The following is a 19006-nucleotide window of genomic DNA, read 5'->3' as shown; positions in this document are numbered from 1 at the left end:
GTCCGTGAAAGTGACGCTGCTGTTGTCCCACTCTTCCTTCCAGCTGAGTCTCTGAGGCCCAGGCCAGGCACTTCTCTGATTAGCAGCAGATTCTAGACCACAGCATGCCTGCGGGTCCTGGGTAGCTGGCACGCTCAGATGTCGCTCCTGGGCCTGGGAGGCGCTCCTGGGTGTGGATTTCCTCCGACCGAGGTGTGAATGACTCTTCCTGCCCGTCATTCTGCTCCCATCACCCAGGCCAGGCCATACCTAGGGGCTTCTGCACATGCAGTTTCTCTGCCTGCAGGGTCTGCCCCAACACCTCCTCCCAGGGCAGCCCTCTTGCCCGGCTGCTGTCCCAGACGTCACCCTTTCTCTTTTCCCCATCAGTGGTGGTTTTGTGCATTTGTTTTCTGGTGTCTTTTCTCTCTCCCTATGTCTGTCATCTGTCGATGCTCCCTGGAGCCCAGCATGGTGCCAGACACAATACATGCCTCTGGATTGGGGACAGCAGGGACAAAAGCCAGGAGTGGGATGTGGCTCTTGTGGGATGCGGCTTGGATGTGGCTGTCACTGAAGGGGAGGAAACGTGGGGTGGAGAAGGGGCAGCCCCTACTGGGCCTGGCAACAGGGCCAGAAGTGACAGGGGTTGCAAGACAGGAGGGCTTCCTGGGGAGGCAATGGGCACCACCTAATTCCTGTTTCTGAATGCCCCCTCCCTCTCTGCCACCCCCATGGAACCAGAACCGCCTTGCCAGGCCCAGGCGCCTTTCAGCGTTAGTGTCTGCCTGGGTGGCAACATGGCTTCACTGAGTCCTGGTCGGTCTGAGGCCTGGGAGTCCACCCTCCATGACTGGGAGTTTGTGGCAGGTGACGGGTAAGGGGTCTGCATGCTCCCGGCCACTGCATAGAGGTGCCAACCTGCCCCTCCTGCCAGAGCTGGGCTCCTATTGGGCAGCGCTGAGGATACTGAGACAGAAATGAAAGTGCTCAATGCATCTGTGGTTGAATAAAGCCACGCCCCAGGCCAGGCCCGCGGCAAAATCAGCCACCTCCTCCCTCCAGGCCTCTGAGTGGCTCCTGGATTTGGTGAAAGCCAGGCCTGGTTCTGGGTGGCCCCACGTGGAATCGTGGCCCAGAAGGTCTGCTGTGAGCCACAAACCTCCTTGCAGGAGCCCAGGGGGACTGCTTGGCCACATAACGGGCCTCAATCTGCCCTGTGGAGCCCGGCCTGGCCTGCAGCCCCCTGTGCCGGGAAAAGCCTGCAGTTTTCCCTGGTGGAGGCCACAGGTCAGAGCAGACGTGGCAGGGCGTAAGGAAGCAGAGCAGAGGAAGCATGAGCGTTTGTCTCAGGCCAGCTGGGGAAAGGAAACGGGGCTCCTTCCTGGCAGGCAGAGACGTCAGGGGCTGCGCTGCCGGCCCGGTGTGCAAGATTTGTGTCTCATCCCCGGGTTAGCCGCCTGCCACATGCCACAGCCTTCCGTGGGCCACGCACCCTCAGTCAAAGGAGATTTGCACAAAACCTGGGCTTTAAGCTTGCTGACCTCTCGGCCCGCCCATCCCGTGACAGTGAGAGCTGCACGTGCTCTGCCTTCCCTGGACTTGGGGCCAACGGGTGCTGGAGCCAGGGCAGGAGAGGGCCACAGGCTGCCCCTGCCTCTGCATCCTCCACCGATGCCTGGGACCACTGGGCTCCGCAGAAAAGCAGTGCTCCTGAGACAGGCAGCCAGGGGAACTGCCTCCCTCCCACCCCAGTATCCCCACCTCCCCCACTAAATCCCCATTTCCCCTCATCCTTGCCCCACACACCCGGATTTCCAGAGGGACATACAGCCACCCGGAATGACAACCCCTCCCAGCCTTCCCTCAAGGCAGGTGGCTGTGACCGCATGGGGCCAGCGGGGTGTGAGTCGAAGTGTCCAAAAGTGGCTTCTGGGCATGTGCAGCCCTGCCCCGAGGCTCTCTGGCCACCTTTAGCTCTCTGAGTGGGGATGTCGGACCTGAGGCTGAGCTGGGCTGGGTCCCTGGGTGCCTGGGGCCGTACTCTCTGGGCCAGCCTGCTTACACGGGGGGTACCTCAGGGCCAGCACTAGTGGAGGCTGGGGGCACCTGCCTGCCCACCTGGAGTTCAGGTGAACAACTCCATTGAGGAAGCACCCCCAGCTGTGGGGAGTGGTATGTCCCGCTCCCCAAGGCAGGCTGTCCCCTCCATGGGATCCGTGCTGTGTCAGCAGAGGGTTTTCCTGGCCCAAGGTCTTGGGGAGAAGATGATGGGCCTTTAGGAGCTCTGGCTCTGGGGGAGGCAGTGGGCCCTGGAGCAGCAGGCCCTCACGCCTGTAATCTCAGCATTTTGGGAGGCCAAGGCAAGTGGATTACTTGAGCCCAGGAGTTTGAGACCAGCCTGGGCAACATGGTGAAACCGTGTCTCTACTGAAAACACAAAAATTAGCTGGGTGTGGTAGCTCACGTCTGTAGTCCCAGCTGCTCTGGAGGCTGAGGTGGGAGGATCGCTTGAGCCTTAGCGGTGGAGGTTGCAGTGAGCTCAGATTGCGCCACTGCACTCCAGTCTGGGTGACAGAGCCAGACTCTCAAACAAACAAATAAGGTTTGTTGTTCTCCATGACCAGTGGTGGCCCCGAGTGGGGACCTTGGGAGCATGGAGAGCAGGTGACTCAGGAAGGAGGCTGCTTGTGTCCTGGCCCCTCACTGGGGAGAGCGATCCCTGAGGAGAGAGCTCCCGAGGAGAGAGCTGTGACACTGTGCTGTGCTCTGAGCCACCAGGTCTCGTCTGGGGAATCCTGACCCTATGTGACGTGGGTGCAGGGACCCCACCAGGACCTTTGTACTCTCCTGGCCGTGTCATTGCACAACTCCAGGGGGCGCCACTCACCTGGGCCCTAGTTGCTCTTCCGGGCCATCCCCTGCTATGGTCATGTAGCGACTGTCTCTGAGTGTCAGTCCAGGGCTCAGCTGGAAAGGTTCCATGACCTCAGGGCCCCATGGGACATGAGGGCAGGCAGCTATTTGCCCTGAAGGTCAAGGGGAGTGTCTGGGATGGGAGTCACCTTCCCTTCCCTCGGAGTGCTGGGCAGTCCCTCAGGGCCACGGAGCCTTGGGGGTCTTAGGTCCTCTTCCCCAGGCCCAGGCACCTGCCAGCCTGAGGTCCCTGCTAGGCCCAGGGCATTCCTGCCATGTTCAGGGCTCCACAGACACTAGCCCACCACACTGGGACCTACTGGGAGAGAGAGCCACCTGCCTGCTGTCAGGAGCCTCCATCAGCAGAGCCTGGGGCTGTCCCAGCCATGCCGGCCGCTGCTTCTCTGCCGCTGCTTCTCTGCCGCTGCTTCTCTGCCGCTGCTTCTCTGCCGCTGCTTCTCTGCCTCTCTCCTGAGTTCCCTCTGTCCCCACAGGTTGGGTTCTCTCCTCTCCTCTGGGCTCTGCACAGGCTGCCATTCTCTCTGCTTGAACTGGGCCTCTACCTCTGAGAAGCTCTCCCTGATTTCCCCTTCCAGTGATGCTGGGAGAGGAAGGAGGGCCAGGTGCAGAAAGAGGATTCACCTGCCCGGCGAAAGCCCCACCTGCCTATTTCAAGGCCTGTGATGCCCCCCAGCCTCAAGGTGTGCACGGGGTCTGTCCCATGCTGGCTCACCCAGCTGCTCAGAGAGGCAGGGGGCTCCTGGGCCCCACGGTGACAATGGGGGACACTCATCTCCATTGGAGGGTGTGCAGGTCACTCCTGTGGCCCTGGTCAGCTTCCCTAGCCCAAGCTGCCCTCAGTTCTGGGCTTGGCCCCACCATGGAGATGGAGGTGACCCCCTCCCCTGCCATCATCACCCCTTACCTTGCTGTCAGCCACCAAGGCAGTGAGAAGAAGCAAGGGAGCTGGCCAGGGCCCGGTGCCATGCAGGACACCCGCTCCTCCCAGCTCGCTCTTAGCCTGGTCATAGAGCCTTGCCAGGTGCCTGTGGTCCCGGAGCCCAGGGCTGCCCCGTCTCTGGAATATTGAGGTCTGGCTGCAGCCAATTTGAGAATAAACGTGGCTCAGGTTGCCAGGTGCCCTTGATGCATTCCCATGTCCCAGTGGGGAAACTGAGGCTCGAGGAGGCCACACAGCAGCTGCATTTCCAGAGAGACCCTGTGTTCTCTGTAGTGGGTATGAGTTTTCCCTATGCAGGAGAACAAGCTACAGCAAGAAAGACTTGGGCTAGATGTTAGGAGGGACTTTCCTGAGTTGGGATGAACCCCAGGGGCCCATGCCCTGAGCCACTAGTGGGTTGCGTTGACCAGGCTGCCTGCAGCTCCAGGGCCCGAGGCCTTCGCTGTCCTTCCTCACCTCGCCCCCTTCCCGAGCGGAGGTGCTCTGGGAGCTCTGCCGGCTTCCTCAGTCTTTTTTATTTTGTATGTTATCTTGTTTTAGATTCAAGGAGTGCACGTGCTTGTGTTACGTGGCCACCACGTGCTCAATGGTGGGGTTAGGGCGCCTCGTGTGCCCGTCAGCCAGATGTCGGACATTATACCCAATAGGTAATTTTTAACCCTCCCCCTCCCCTTTGGAGTCCCAGAGTGACCTTTCTCCATGTTTCCGTCCAAGCGTGCCATCTGTCTGGCTTCCACTCATGCTTTTCTGTCTGTGTCGGTTCGCTGAGGATCACGGCCTCCAGCTCTGTCCATGCTGCTGCAGCGGACGTGACTTCATTCACCTCCTGGAGGCTCTAAAGTCCAGCCTATGTGAGGGAGGCCGGGCCCCTGCCCACTCCCCCACCCCTCCCGCCCATCCCCAAGGTCCCTGCTGCCCAGTGAGACCACCACCCCCTGCTCCAGGACAACACCGCTACCATCAGTGTGGGTGGAGGGGGCAGGATGCTGGGACCAGTCCGTGCCCGGGCTAGGGGATGCACAGCCGCATGTGGCCTGCCCAGCCCCTCCCCACCCCATGCAGGCCTCTCACAGACACGAGTGTCCTAGGGCAGATACAGCCACATCCATGGGGTCACTTCAGTTTGTCCTCCCGGCACCTTCTAAATATACTCTCTGCGGGTGTCTTATCACAGCCTAGGGAGCCAGGCTTTGTGTGGCCAGCCCCGGGAGTGCAGAGCCCTGTCCCCAGCAGCCCTTGGCTCTGGCGGGCTTGTACCTCTGCCCGGCCACCTGCACCACCCTCTGGGCCCCGGAGAAGCTCATGTTTTACCTGCTTGCACCCCAGAGCCTGGCCACCCCATCCTCTCCTGAGGCCCTGGCCATCCCTGTGTGTGTCATGGCTGCGGTGACAGCCCCAACGCCAGGGGCCGGACACCCCACAGCTCTCCTCACTGAGCCCCTGGACCTATCCACCCACTCCCAGGCCAGGGCTCCTGCTGGAATCTCCCTGCAGCTGGAAGGCCAGGCTGCCTGGATGCCCGGATGCCTGCCACTCCAGGTTTACCTCTGCGTTGTAGTTTCCCAGGGGGCTTCGAGGTGCGGTGGGGGCAGACCCGGAGTCCAGTTCTTGCCGACTGTTCAGTGCTGTGTGACTCAAGGCAGGTCCCTTACCCTCTCTGAGCTTCCTTCTCGCCTGTGAATGAGGGATGGGTCAACTTCTCAGGCTCCTCATGAGGTTTAGAGTCGATAGGAGGAAGGGGCTTTCTTTACATGGCTCAGTCCCAGACTATCCTCATGCCTGGGACACTGACCCACTGGGCTTCTTGGGGGGACACTGACCCACTGGGCTTCTTGGGGGGACACTGACCCACTGGGCTTCTTGGGGGGACACTGACCCACTGGGCTTCTTGGGGGGACACTGACCCACTGGGCTTCTTGGGGGGACACTGACCCACTGGGCTTCTTGGGGGGACACTGACCCACTGGGCTTCTTGGGGGGACACTGACCCACTGGGCTTCTTGGGGGGCCGCTGTAGAGCCTGCTTGTAAAGATGTGGCTCCCAGCTCTAGGGACGAACATTCCTGTTGTTTGAATTCTCAAACTCTGGGCTCCAAACTGGCCTCCAGAAAGCCCTTGAGATGGACAGGGAGCCAGATGGGCCCGGTTCGGTTGCCCTCAGCCTGATGTTTACATGCTGACTGTGTAGCAGGTCCCACGAAAGCCACACCCACGTGCAGACACCCACGCCATCCTGCCAGAGCCCTGGGTTCTCGGCAGTCCTCTGTGCCAGGGTCCTCATGCTACAGCCACCACCCGATTTTGTCGATAAAGTTTTATTAGGACACAGCCATGCCCAGCCCAATATTGCCACAGAGGCTACCTGCCACCATGCCCAGGAGGTTTCCTTTCTGGCCCAGAGGTGTGCCAGGCCCACATAGGGTCTTCTCATGGGAAGGGACGTTGTTCTGAGCCCTCCTGATCTCTCCCCGCCTTACCCTGACCCCCAGAGTTTGCCTGGTGTCACCGGGAAGTTTCTCTGCAGCCTGAGGGACCCCCAGTACCTGTCCCTCTAGTGCCTCCGAAGGGTTTTGATGTGACATTCAGGATGGCGAGATGGGGCCCTCGAGCACAGCTTTGTTCGCTCCCAGGCTGCCCCCAGAACGGAGGGGTCGAGACCCCAGCTCCAGGCTCTGCACTGAGGTGAGGGCCCTGCGTGTCAGGGTGAGATAGAAATGAGCCCTCAGTAGGTGCCAGGCGGGGCCAGCCCTCATCCCCACTGCATGGCTGAGTGTCTAGGAGTCCCGTGCTTAGCTGGACCCCGCAGTTCTCACCCTGCAAGGCTGTTGAAAAGGAAATGCCCATGTCACTGCCTCCCCACATGAGCAGGACGTGGCACTGAAGCCGTGTTCTGGAACCTCCACCCCAGGCGTCACCTCTTGGTCTGGTGGCATCCAGGTTCCTGGCGCTTGGGGATGGGGTGAAATGTACCTGATGGATCTCCAGCTGAGAAACTCCTGGGACACCCTGGAGGGCTCTGGTGGGAGACCTGGCATTCCATCTGCACCAAAGGGGGCTCAGGGCTGAGAGGCCCCAGGACAGGTTGGCTTTGGGGCACGTTCCCCGCCCTACATGGGCTGAGTCCGGCCGAGACTCACCTGTGGTGTCTCACCTTTCTGTCTGGCAGGACTCAGGCAGGATGGAAGGAGAAGCAGGACCTCGTCCCAGGGTGTCCAGGCATGTGACATGGCAGCCAGGTGGGATGGCAGGGTCCCCCCTGCCTCCTGGGTCTGTCCTGTGTTGGTCTTCTAGGGGCAGCCCCTGAGACTCTGCTCCTTCAGGGAAGAGGGACCGGTTTGGCCCTGGGAGCGTGTGCCTGCATGTCCTGCCCGCTCACACATGCCTGCTGTGGTGGCCATGCCTGCACCCCCAGCTCATGTCAGAGCTCACCCCAGGAGGCTCCCAGTGGCCTGTCAACCTGGGCTGTTGGCATGAGCCTGAGGGTGGAGGTTCCAGAATGCGGTTTCAGTGCCACATCCTACCCAAAGGCCACACGGGGCCAGGTTGTGCCTGTGGGGTGGGGCAGGACAGGAAGGAAAAGAACAGAGCCTAAGGAGCATCATCCCACTTCCAGATTCACCTTGGAGGCCTGCATGGAGGAGGCAGCACTGAGACTTCATTCACTGAGCTTCCGGGTTTACCCTAAACATTCATTCACACCATCAGTCATTCAGCAAACACCTCACAAACCTGCATCCCAAGCCTGGCCCTGGACCTTGGGGGTCGGTGCAGCTGGTGGGTCCCTGCCTGGGGAGCCCCTGCTCTGCTCAGGGTGGCAGGGAAGCCAGGCAAGGGCTTCTCCAGGAGGGCTTGAGGTCCAGGCTTCATGTGGCGGTCTTGTAACATGGCAAGGGCCTGATAGGATTCACACTTTCCCGATGGCGCTGGCTGCCGGTAGACACTGCCTGGCACAGGAGAGACAGAGGCGGGGAGAGCAGGGGAGTGGGCTGCAGTTGGGGTGCAGGCCTGGTGGGCCCGGCAGAGGGACCAGCCTCTGGGGAGGTGCTGCAGGCACAAGAGCTCCGTGGGGGCCCAGCCGAAAGCTGGCAGGGAGGGGCCCGTTGCCTGTTTTGGAAAAAGTGTCAGCTGAAACCCCAAGAGGCCGAGGACAGCCTCGGTCCTGCCGCAGGACACAGGTTTAATCTCCTGATGTATCCTTGACAGGCGGGCTGACGTCTGTGTCTAATGGGGCAGCACACAGGGCTTTGGGAGACAATGGGGCAGAAGTCTTACCCCCAGCCACATCGAGCCACCCAATGTCACGTCCTTCGGGCTGTGGATCGTGTTGCCTTCAGGAACATTTTAAATAAATGAGACTCCGGCTGCTGTGGAACAAACCTTGGTGAAGAGTTGAAGACAGTGTGAGGCTCGTGGTGGCCACGGGAGCCTGGGCCCAGGAGGCCTGGCCTGGCGGGGAGGCATCCATGAGCCCGGAGTGGACTGGGAGTCCCAGGTTGCTGGTCTGTCGGCAGGTGCGGATCCCATCCACAGTCCTTCTGTGGGTTGTGCCCTGTTGTAAGCCCCCACCAGCCGGCCGTCCACTGTGGACAATGGCAGACAGGGTGCTGTGTGGTGGCCTGAGGGGCAGTGGTTGGGGGGCAGCTGTTGCCATTCCGGTGAGAAGTGGCAGTCCCTGAGGGGCCAGGTGCTAGGGAGCCACACGGACCTGCCCCTGTCATGGCAGCTGCCCTGCTGCAGTTGGGCCAGCCGGGTCTCTCCTGTGCTGGGAGCCGTCACCCAGCTCCCTTCTCTCCAGCATGACAGGGGTTGGGGGGTGCCCTTCGGGCTGAATGGTGAGAGACACTTCTGTACTGACCCTAGTACAAATGGACCAGACCCTTTTTTTAAAAGAGTCTTTGCAGATGCATTTCCTTTAAGGATCTGGAGGTGAGAGGAGGAGAAGGAAACTGAGTACATTTTGAATTAGGTTTTAAAAATGAAGACACGGCCGGACGCAGTGGCTCAAATCTGTAATCCCAGCACTTTGGGAGGCCAAGGTGGGTGGATCACGAGGTCGAGAGATCAAGACCATCCTGGTCAACATGGTGAAACCCCATCTCCACTAAAAGTACAAAAAATTAGCTGGGCGTGGCGGCACACGCCTGTAGTCCCAGCTACTCAGGAGGCTGAGGCAGGAGAATTGCTTGAACCTGGGAGGCAGAGGTTGCAGTGAGCTGAGGTCACGCCATTGCACTCCAGTCTGGGTGACAGAGTGAGACTCTGTCTCAAAAAAAAAAAAATGAAGACACTAGGCCAGGCATGGTGGCTCACACCTGTAATCCCAGCACTTTGGGAGACCGAGGCTAGAGGATTGCTTGAGGCCAGGAAATTGAGGCTACAGTAAGCCAGTATCGTGCCACCGTTCTCCAGCCTGGGCGACAGAGTGAGACCCTGTCTCAGAAAACCAAAAAACCTAATATGTGTTTTTGACGATACCTAATTCTGCTGTTTAAGGATTCAAAATCTGCTAATAATTACCATAATCAACGTATTAAATGCTCATCGTACGTCCTGGCAGGCCAGGTGGTGGTCCCCAAGACATTGGTTTCCATCCCTGGAAGCTGTGAATGTGACCTGATGTAGAGACAGCCCCTTTGCAGCTGAGGTGGAGGGTCTGGAGAGGGGGGATTGCATCACCCAGGGGGCCCAAGTCCAGTGACACGTGGCCTCCTAAAAGGACAGATTCCACAAAGGAGGATCTGGCCACATGCCACACAGCAAGAGTAATGTTGCCACACACCCAGGACACGGGAGCCGCCAGAGGCTAGAACGGGCCCTGTCGCCCCTACCCCACCCAGGACAACACAGGGCCTGATGTCGAATTCCTGCCGCAGAACCATGGCACGGAGTGGTGGGGCCGGGGCCCTGGAGTTGGCCAGTCTGGGCATGTCTCATGCTGTGTCTCAGCCTTAGTGTCCCCATTGGTTGGCAGTGCCTCCTGCTCCCTGATCCGGGGGGGTTCCAGGGGGTAGCCTGGGACCAGATGGGCCTCACCAGGGCTTCCGGATCCTTACTAGGGCTTCCATGATGTGGCACTTTCCATGTGGGGTCTGGAGGGGGATCCCATGCCCAGTGTCCAGCCCAGCATGGGGCCCTCAGTGTGGGCTGGACTCGCCCCTCTGGGAGGGGTCAGGAGATGCCTGACCCCTGACCCATGCGGCACCAGGAAGCAGGTCAACAGATGGGGGGCCTTGGTGACCCCCAAACCCTGCTGAGGCTCCCCGATGACAGCCAGTGGTGTGGGGCTTGGCCAGCTGGTAGCTCTTTCTGAGGTGTGGATTCAGCCCTGGAGTATAGCCCTGGCAGGCCCTGAGACCTCTGCCCCTGGGCATCTGCATCTGAGGGCTCTGAGCTCAGCAGCCAGGTCAGGGATGGAGGGAGACCAGCTGGTGGACAGTGAGCAACCAAGGGATGCCTGCCCTCTCCAGCCCCCAGGCTTTCCTTGCTGGGGCACTTGGAATCTCCCAGGATGACTTCTGTTTTTTCTTCCTGAAAAAAAAGGCCTCTAGATGTGGTTTGGGGTTTAAGCATCGAAGTTTAGTCCCTCGAAGTTGCACCTTCAAGGCCCTAGCTGGCTTGTGGCTTTAGGTTTGCTTCACAAAGCCGTTGTCCGCTTAGCCTGGCAAGGTCCCGTCCCCAGTAGGGGTCTGAACATTGCACGAACTCATTCAGCAGCCACCTGGAACATTTTCTCTCTCTCTCTCCTTCTCTCCTTCTCTTTCTCTCTCTCTCTCTCTTTCTTGACTGAGTTTCACTCTTGTTGCCCAGGCTGGAGTGCAATGGTGCAATCTCAGCTCTCCATAACCTCTGCCTCCCAGGTTGAAGCGATTCTCCTGCCTCAGCCTCCCCAGTAGCTAGGATTACAGGCATGTGCCGCCACCACCACACCTGGCTAATTTTTGTATTTTTAATAGAGATGGGGGGGATTCTCCATGTTGATCAGGCTGCTCTCAAACTCCCGACCTCAGGTTTATCCACCTGCCTCAGCCTCCCAAAGTGCTGGGATTACAGGTGTGAGCCACCGCACCCAGCAAGAACATTTTCAACACTCTGATGCTTGCTCTATGAATGTTATTTACTGTTTCCTTTAAAAAATGTTTTAATTGCATTTTAGGTTTTGGGGTACATGTGAAGAACAGGCAAGATAGTTGCATAGGTACACACGTGGCAGTGTGATTTGCTGCCTTCCTCCCCTTCAGCTATATCTGGCACTTCTCCCCATGCTATCTCTCCCCAACTCCCTACCCCCCGCTGTCCCTCCCCATTTCCCCCCACCAGACCCCAGTGTGTGATGCTCCCCTCCCTGTGTCCATGTGTTCTCATTGTTCAACACCTGCCTGTGAGTGAGAACATGTGCTGTTTGATTTTCTGTTCTTGTGTCAGTTTGCTGAGAATGATGGTTTCCAGGTTCATCCATGTCCCTACAAAGGACACAAACTCATCATTTCTGATTGCTGCATAATATTCCATGGTGTATATGTGCCACATTTTCCCAGTCCAGTCTATCATCGATGGGCATTTGGGTTGATTCCAGGTCTTTGCTATTGTAAACAGTGCTGCAATGAACATTCGTGTGCATGTGTCCTTATAGTAGAACGATTTATAGTCCTTTGGGTATATACCCAGTAATGGGATTGCTGGGTCAAATGGAATTTCTATTTCTAGGTCCTTGAGGAATTGCCACACTGTCTTCCACAATGGTTGAACTAATTTACACTCCCACCAGCAGTGTAAACGTGTTCCTATTTCTCCACATCCTCTCTAGCATCTGTTGTCTCCAGATTTTTTAATGATCGCCATTCTAACTGGCGTGAGATGGTATCTCAATGTGGTTTTGATTTGCATTTCTCTAATGACCAGTGATGATGAGCATTTTTTCATATGTTTATTGGCCTCATGTGTGTCTTCTTTTGTAAAGTGTCTGTTCATATCCTTTGCCCACTTTTGAATGGGCTTTTTTTTTTTCTTGTAAATCTGTTTTAGTTCTTTGTAGATTCTGGATATCAGCCCTTTGTCAGATGGGTAAACTGCAAACATTTTTTCCCATTCTGTTGGTTGCCGATTCACTCTAATGACTATTTCTTTTGCCGTGCAGAAGCTGTGGAGTCTGATTAGGTCCCATTTGTCACAAAATACGCATGTGATAAAATACACATAACACAAAACTTACCATCTTTGCTCTTTGTAAGGTCACAGTTCAGTGACATTAGGTACACTGACGTGGCTGTGCAGCCACCAGCACCATCCACACCCAAACTTCCCTTCCCAAACTGAGACTCTGCACCCGTGAAACGCTGCTCCCTCTCCCCAGCCCCGCCGTCCTGCGTGACCAGGGACCTGCCTCTCCCCTGCCTGGCCATCTGGCTCCCTGTATCCACAGATCCCCCCTCCCCCAGCCCCACTATCCTCCTCCCTGTGACCGTAGATTTGGCCGCTCTGGGTGCCTCCCGAGTGGAGCCCTGCAGCGTTCACGCTTCTGTGACCGGCGCTCTGTCCCCAAAGGTCCTTCCGTGCTCATGTCCTTCCACACGTGATGCTTTTCAGACTGACAAAACTCTTCAAGTATTAACATAATATTTATGTTTATAGACTCAAGAAATTAAGCATATGGAGCTGAGAGAGCAAAGTTCTGTGGAATGCTCCAGTGGTCACACGCCCCGGGGTTTCAGCTTCTACCCGGGGTGAGCTCCAGGGTGCAGTGGCCTGCAGCTGGAGTTCTGAGGGCGCCCCTCAAGCTGCTCACGTGTCTTTGCGCGTGAAGTAGGCAGCTCCCTTTACGCTTTCTCAGCTTTATCAGGAAGCACCTCAGGTTATAAAACACCCTCCATGGCTAAAGCGGCTGTGACACACTGTGTGTGAGGCCTGCTCCTGAGTGGGCATGCAAGGCCTGAGTCACGGCACGTCCCCCGCCTGGACTGGGTATACTTGGCGGGTCGCCGGGATCGACCCGGCCCATTTAGAGGCACTGCTCAGGGGTCCCCGTGTGTGTGACAGCAGGCTGTGGAGTCCCAGCTTCAGCTCGCTGTAGCCCCAGGCCATCTGAGCCGTGGAGCCCAGGCAGGCCTGCTGCCTGCACCCTGAAGAGCCCTCCTGCAGCGTCTCAGGCTATGGCCCTGGCAGGGCTCCTGCCTTCTCCGTGTTCCTGGTCACCCAGTGCTGAGACGCTGAAATGTCGGCTAACTCACTGGACTCCAGCCAGCCCCATACTGCTCCTGAGGCCAATTTGCCGTAAAGGAGAACAAGTAGGGGGTTGTCTCCTGGGGTGTGGTGGGCTCCCCACTCATGTGGCCATACCTTCCAGGGAGCTCAGCTGGGATAGTATTCAGGGGACTGCATGACCTGGAGGGGTCGGTGTCTTCTGTCCCTCACCCCTTCACCAGCCTGCCCCGCCTCCCACTCTGAGTTCAGAACACACATAGGATTCTCCTTTCCCAGGGCCTCAGTTTTCCGGCTCTGTGGAGTCAGGGGCTGTGACTGCCTAGCCTTGGAGCTGAGGCAGAGGGGGTGGCAGGTGGCCCTGTAGAGGTGGGAGAGGGCACAGGCCTCTGAGTAACATCCAGCCCACCACCTGTGAGGCTCTCAGCTCTGCCCAAGACAAGAATAGGTAAAGTGATAAATGAGGTAAAACTTTGTATCTGGAGTAGATAAAGTAAGCTTTATCATGTAATTCCTTCTGAGGCCAGCACTGCCTATGGAAATATCAGAAGAATCATTTAGCCTTCAGGATATGGCAAGGCTGACAGCCAGCCTGGCCCAGGGGCACCCGCCTCCACCATCTGCCCAGCCTGCAGGGGAACGTTCCCTGGGCCTGGAGTGCTGTCTTCTGCCTCAGCTGTGATTCCACTACATGAGGCTTTGCCCAGGCACCTCCGCCCCGAGGGTTGGGGTGGACGTCCACTTGGGTGCAGTCTGCGGGTCTGGCCCAGGGTGCGTGCGGTCTTCCCTGGCCAGTTTCTGTCTTCCCCGAAAGGCCCAGTCAGGAATCTTCCCCCTGCAGTGACTCCACACACCTGAGCGCATGTGTCCCCAGAGCACTGCATGTGGGCAGGAGAGGTTCTGCACCTGCAGTCTGTCCCACGGAGCCCAGGCGCTTGGTGTTTGCGGCCCCGCCATCAAGTTTCCAAGCCGTCATCGAGGCGTGTGAGTGTGGCTGAAGACACCAACAGCCACCGTGATGGCCGGCTGTCACCCAAACAGCATAGGAATGGAAAGGCCTGACGGCAGATGCAGAAGGCAGTGTTGCCTGTGGTCTTCTAGAAGAGAGGCTGCGAGGCGGGGTTATGTCAGCCTCCAGGTTGCAGGTACACATCACAGTGCCCCTGTGACAGGCAGAGAAGCTGCAGCAATTCCGTTCATTCACCTCTGCCTTGAAGGAAGTTTACGGCTTTTCCACCGTGTCCTGAAAGTTTAAAGCTTTCAACCTGGGCCTGGAGGAGTCAGGGTCTGCAGATCTGGGTCCGGGCCACAGCCCCCTTCCCTCCCCAGGACTCCGTTTGCTCATCTGAGAGTGGGGGTATGTGACGCCTTCTGGCAGGTCACTGAGAGGCTGGGGCAGTGGTGTGAATTCGGGTGCGTGGCTGGCAGACGTGGCTGTCACATGGCTGAATGGTGGCCCTGAGGTGTCTGTGTCCTTGTCCTGTGAACAAGGTAGGTTGTGTGGACAAAGGGGCTTTGCAGGGTGACTGAGGGATGCCTCATACCCAGGTAGGCCCTACCTGTGATCTCAGGGGTTCTTGTAAGAGAAGCAGGAGGGTCCGAGTTGCAGAAGGGGACAGGAAGATGGAGGCCAAGCTGGGTGACAGGGACGCTGCTGTGCCGCCCTCTCTGCAGCGCCATCCCTGCTCATGTGCGCCGAGACCAGAGCCCAGCAAGGTGTCTCACGCCGAGGGCCAAAGGGTCCCAGGGCCCAGCCTCCAGGACGCCAGCTGTGCCGGGTCGGGGAACCAGGCTGCAGTCCTGTGTCTCCTCAGTTTACCCAGGTGTGACCTCAGAAGCCCTTGGAGCCTCAGTTTCCCTGCCCGTAGCGTGTGTTCGATGGCACCCTGTGGTGATGTCGCACTCTGGCAGAGTCTTGTGGGGATCTGCGTTACTGTCTGCAAAGCACTGGCTGGGCCAGTAGTCGGTGGGCGGGCGCGTGGGTGCCAGGCAGTGGCCTGCGGGGGCACTTCCTATTACTGGACAGAGAGCAACTTAATGGATCCTCCCACAGCCACTGGGGGGTGGCAGGTTTTGCCACATCTTTGCAGGAGATGGCACTGGGAGCTTCCGGGCTTCTCCAAGGCCTCAGGGTGAAGTAGACTCTCACTCCTGACTCCCTGCTGACACATCCCTCCACAGCCTGGTAGAAGCACTGTGGGCGGCTTCTTTGTGTTGATGAGAAAACTGAGGCAGGGGAGCTGCCTGGGTCACATGGCCACGGAGGGGCAACCAGTGGGCCCTGCATCACCGTGTGCAGATGCTGCCCTGGGCCTCTGCACCCCATGGGCCTGGGGAGCAGGCGGGCGGTATCTCCTGCTGGGGGAGCAGGCGGGCGGTATCTCCTGCTAAGGGAGCAGGCGGGTGGTATCTCCTCCCCAGGGAACCCCTGCTCTGCTTCCTTGTGGCTGAGCCAGGCTGTGTCTAATCTTACTTCCCTGCTCACTGCAAATCAAAACAAACAGACGCCCAGGAGGATTAGGTGTGGCAGACGGAGCCCTGGAGGGGTGGGAAGAGCCGGCAGTTACACCAGCAAGGGGCGGAGACCCAGCCCAGCCTTGGGGGTGCAGGGTTCAGGGCCAGGGCCTGTGGGTTGGCGCAAAGGCTCTTCTGAGAGCCTGGAGGGAGCCCTGCTCTGGCAGTGGGCAGCATGTTCAGGGCAAAGTGGGCCAGGCTGAGCCCACTTGCGGCACCCGGAATGGTGCCCAGTGCAGAGGGGCCCTCCCCCTCCTGGCTGACCTTTGCTCGTGTCCCCGTAAGATCCACAGATTCACCCTATGGAGGGGACCCTGCACAGTCGTCCTGGAGGCTCCAGCCGTGTCTGTCGAACAAAGTACTCTGCACCCACCCCAAGCCAGCACTGTGTGGATTATGGCCCCAGAGACAGATGAGGGCATGGTGGTCAGTGTGGGAGACTGGCAGGGCCTGGACACCCTGTCCAAGCTGTGCAGGAAGTATCCTTAGAGCCAAGGCAGTGTGGAGGGTGGGGTGCAGAGAGGGCCCCTGGCTGGAAGCACCTCACGTGCAAATGCCAGGCAGTTGATGCAGCCAGAGCTCCGGGTGGGCAGGGTCAGGGGACCGAGGCCCAAGGAAGGGCAGGGTTGCATGCCAGCTTCCAGGTGCTCCTGGGAACCACAGGGCTGATCACACTTGTATTTGGGCCGAATGTCCCAGTGAGGGAGTAACCTCAGGAAGCAAAGGAAGGGTCATGGTGGCAGGGACACAGTGGCAACTTTGGGGCTTAGAGATTAAATGAAGGAGGGCCAGGCGCGGTGGCTCACGCCTATAATCCCAGCACTTCAGGAGGCCGAGGCGGGTGGATCACAAGGTCAAGAGATCGAGACCATCCTGGTCAACAAGGTGAAACCCCATCTCTACTAAAAATACAAAAAATTAGCTGGGCATGGTGGCGTGTGCCTGTAATCCCAGCTACTCAGGAGGCTGAGGCAGGAGAATTGCCTGAACCCAGGAGGCGGAGGTTGCGTTGAGTCAAGATCATGCCATTGCACTCCAGCCTGGGTAACAAGAGCAAAACTCCATCTCAAAAAAAAGAGATTAAATGAAGGAGCTCACACAGGGCTGATCACCTCCTGTGTGCCAGGCCCTGTCCTGGGCGTGGACTGCAGCCCACTCTTGGGGTGCTCATGGTCTGGCGGGTGCACAACAGACTCTGGTCCCAGCGGCGATACTTGAGTATAAAGGACACAGTGGGGTGCTGTGGGGGCCAGGTTTGGACGTCAGAACTGGGCTCTGCCCATGAGACACAGCCGCCTGCTGGACCCTCAAGCTGGCCTTCCACGCTGGGCAGCAGCAGGTATAGGGGGACTGAGGTGGGCTGGGCCAGGCACAGTCAGGACTGGCAACAAGGCTGGGAGGAGCTGGGGTGGTCTGGGGCCATCGTGGTATCATGCTGGGGGGCGACATTGAGGGTTCACTGTCTGGCTGGGTATGTGGGCTGGGGGTGCCGAGGGCGGAGGTGGGCACTGCGGTCAGGGGGAGATGAGGATGGATGGGCAGGTTGCACACAGGGGCTCACTGGGGTTGGCTCTGCGGGTGGAGCTGGCCGGTGTGGGCAGGATGGGGTGTCGTTGAGGCAGGTGGCTGAGGAAGTGGTGGCTGCAGCAGCGGGACTGTGGCTGTGGGGAGGGAGGAACCCAGGAAGGGGGCCTGAGCAGGGTCATTGGCTGAGTGAGTCCTCCAGTGCCTTTGGATGGGGCAGCCAGAGGCCTGGAAAGGATTGCCTGCCCACAGGAGCTTGTGGAGCTGGCCCCAGAGCCCCAGCTCGCTTAGAAGCCTCTGTGCATGGGAGGATGAGCCAGGGCAGGCCGTGCAGGGAGGTAGCCTGCTTGCTGTGGGCTCTGGGGACCTGGGGAGGGTGTGTCAGGCTGTGCGCAACTGGACAGGTGTGAGAGGATGGGTTCTGGGTGCGGCCGAGTGCAGGAGTTCCCCTGGCTGCCCTGGGTAGGTTAGAAGCCACTCGGGATGGCAGGACCTCAGGGAGAGGAGGAGCCTGGGGCACCCTATGCTGGCACCCCCACGTTGTGTGTGTGGCTTTCTGTTTGTGTCTCCCGGGGACCTTGGAGCCATGTGGCCGCTTGCTGGCCGTCCTGTCGCTGAGAACCCATGAGCAAGCTGAGGCCGGGGTCCCTCCGCTTGCTCCCTTGGAGTCTCCCCTGAGGCAGGAGGAAGGCGGGGCAGGCCCTGGAGAGTGCGTTTGCGGAGGCAGCAGCTCCTTATCTTTATGGTTCCGGGGATCAGAGCAGGCGGCCCGTCTGTTCTCCACGCACCCACAGAGCGTTGGCCCCAGGGTGGGGCTCTGCGCCTTCCCTTTCATGGGTTCTGTGGCTCAGCCTCAGGGCCCTGGGGAGGAGGAAGTAAAACCACATGATAGGGCCCACAGCCTGCAGCCTCGAGGCCCCTCTGCCAACCAGATGCTTGGTGCAGATGTTAGGACCCTCACCCAGCCGGGCTGGCTTCTGTGCTGTGACCACCAGCACCCCTGCCCTGGGCCTTCCACTCTTGGTCAGGGGCCACTGACTGCGCTCCGGAAGTGAGCTGTAAAATCAGCTGTGCCGAGATGCAATTCCACGCCGTGTTTCACTTACAGAAAGTGGGCCCCTCGTGGCTGTAGGACACTGAGCGTTGTGTGGCCATCACGGCCATCTGCATCCAGAGCGTTTAACCCGCCCTGGGGCAGCCACCAGTCTGCTTTCTGTTTCTGTGGCTCTGGCTGTCCTGGGGGTAGCCACGTGGCAGGTGGTCAGCAGGCGGTCACCTGTCTGTGTCTGACCTTGGCACCATGTTTCCAGGGCAGGTGTCTGGCCTGTGTCTGGCCTTGGCACCACTTTTCCAGGGCCCGTCCATGTGGCGGCTTGTGTTGGCACCTTGTCCCGTCCCGTGACGGGCCGGCATCCCTCGTGCAGACCCACCTTGAGTCAGCTAACGGACAACCTGTGCTCAGCTAACGGACAACTGCATTTTCACAGCACTGTCCATTCCTACCCAGGGGCAGGGCTGAGGCCGGGGTCCCTCCGCTTGCTCCCCAGGTGCATCTGTGGGGTGGACTGAGGCCGTGGAACCGACCGCTGTGGGGTAGGCAGAGGCCGTGGAACTGACCACCGTGTCCCTGTCTTGCAGCTTCCTCATTGTCCTGGTCTGCCTCATCTTCAGCGTGCTGTCCACCATCGAGCAATATGCTGCCCTGGCCACGGGGACCCTCTTCTGGATGGTATGTAGCGTCCGAGGGCACGGCTGGATGTCACGCTGCCTGGGGGCTGGCATCTCCCTGGCACTGATCCCATAACGTGGGGCAGAGCCGCTCCTGGCCCCCTGCTCACATGTTGGCCCTGCCCTGATACACGGTGGGGACACCTCCCCAGCACCCACACTTGCCAAGTGACTTGGGATGTGTGTGTC

The 19006-nt window shown here is 59.0% G+C and overlaps 1 protein-coding gene across 5 annotated transcripts in view; it reads left to right on the top strand.

The window, feature by feature from the left end:
- Positions 1 to 19006, top strand: part of KCNQ1 (potassium voltage-gated channel subfamily Q member 1) — a 403111-nt gene that overhangs the window by 62078 nt on the left and 322027 nt on the right. For all 5 annotated transcript variants that reach the window (XM_078341766.1, XM_035263711.3, XM_003734333.6 and 2 more), the window contains exon 2: positions 18728 to 18818. In XM_078341766.1, coding sequence (XP_078197892.1) covers positions 18728 to 18818 — 91 coding nt within the window. The remainder of the gene's footprint in view (positions 1 to 18727; positions 18819 to 19006) is intronic.

This window comes from Callithrix jacchus, chromosome 10, assembly GCF_049354715.1.
Source record: "Callithrix jacchus isolate 240 chromosome 10, calJac240_pri, whole genome shotgun sequence".
Taxonomy (NCBI): domain Eukaryota; kingdom Metazoa; phylum Chordata; class Mammalia; order Primates; family Cebidae; genus Callithrix; species Callithrix jacchus.
The sequence above is the reverse complement of the archived record's forward strand: the minus strand, read 5'-3'. Positions and strand labels throughout refer to the sequence as shown.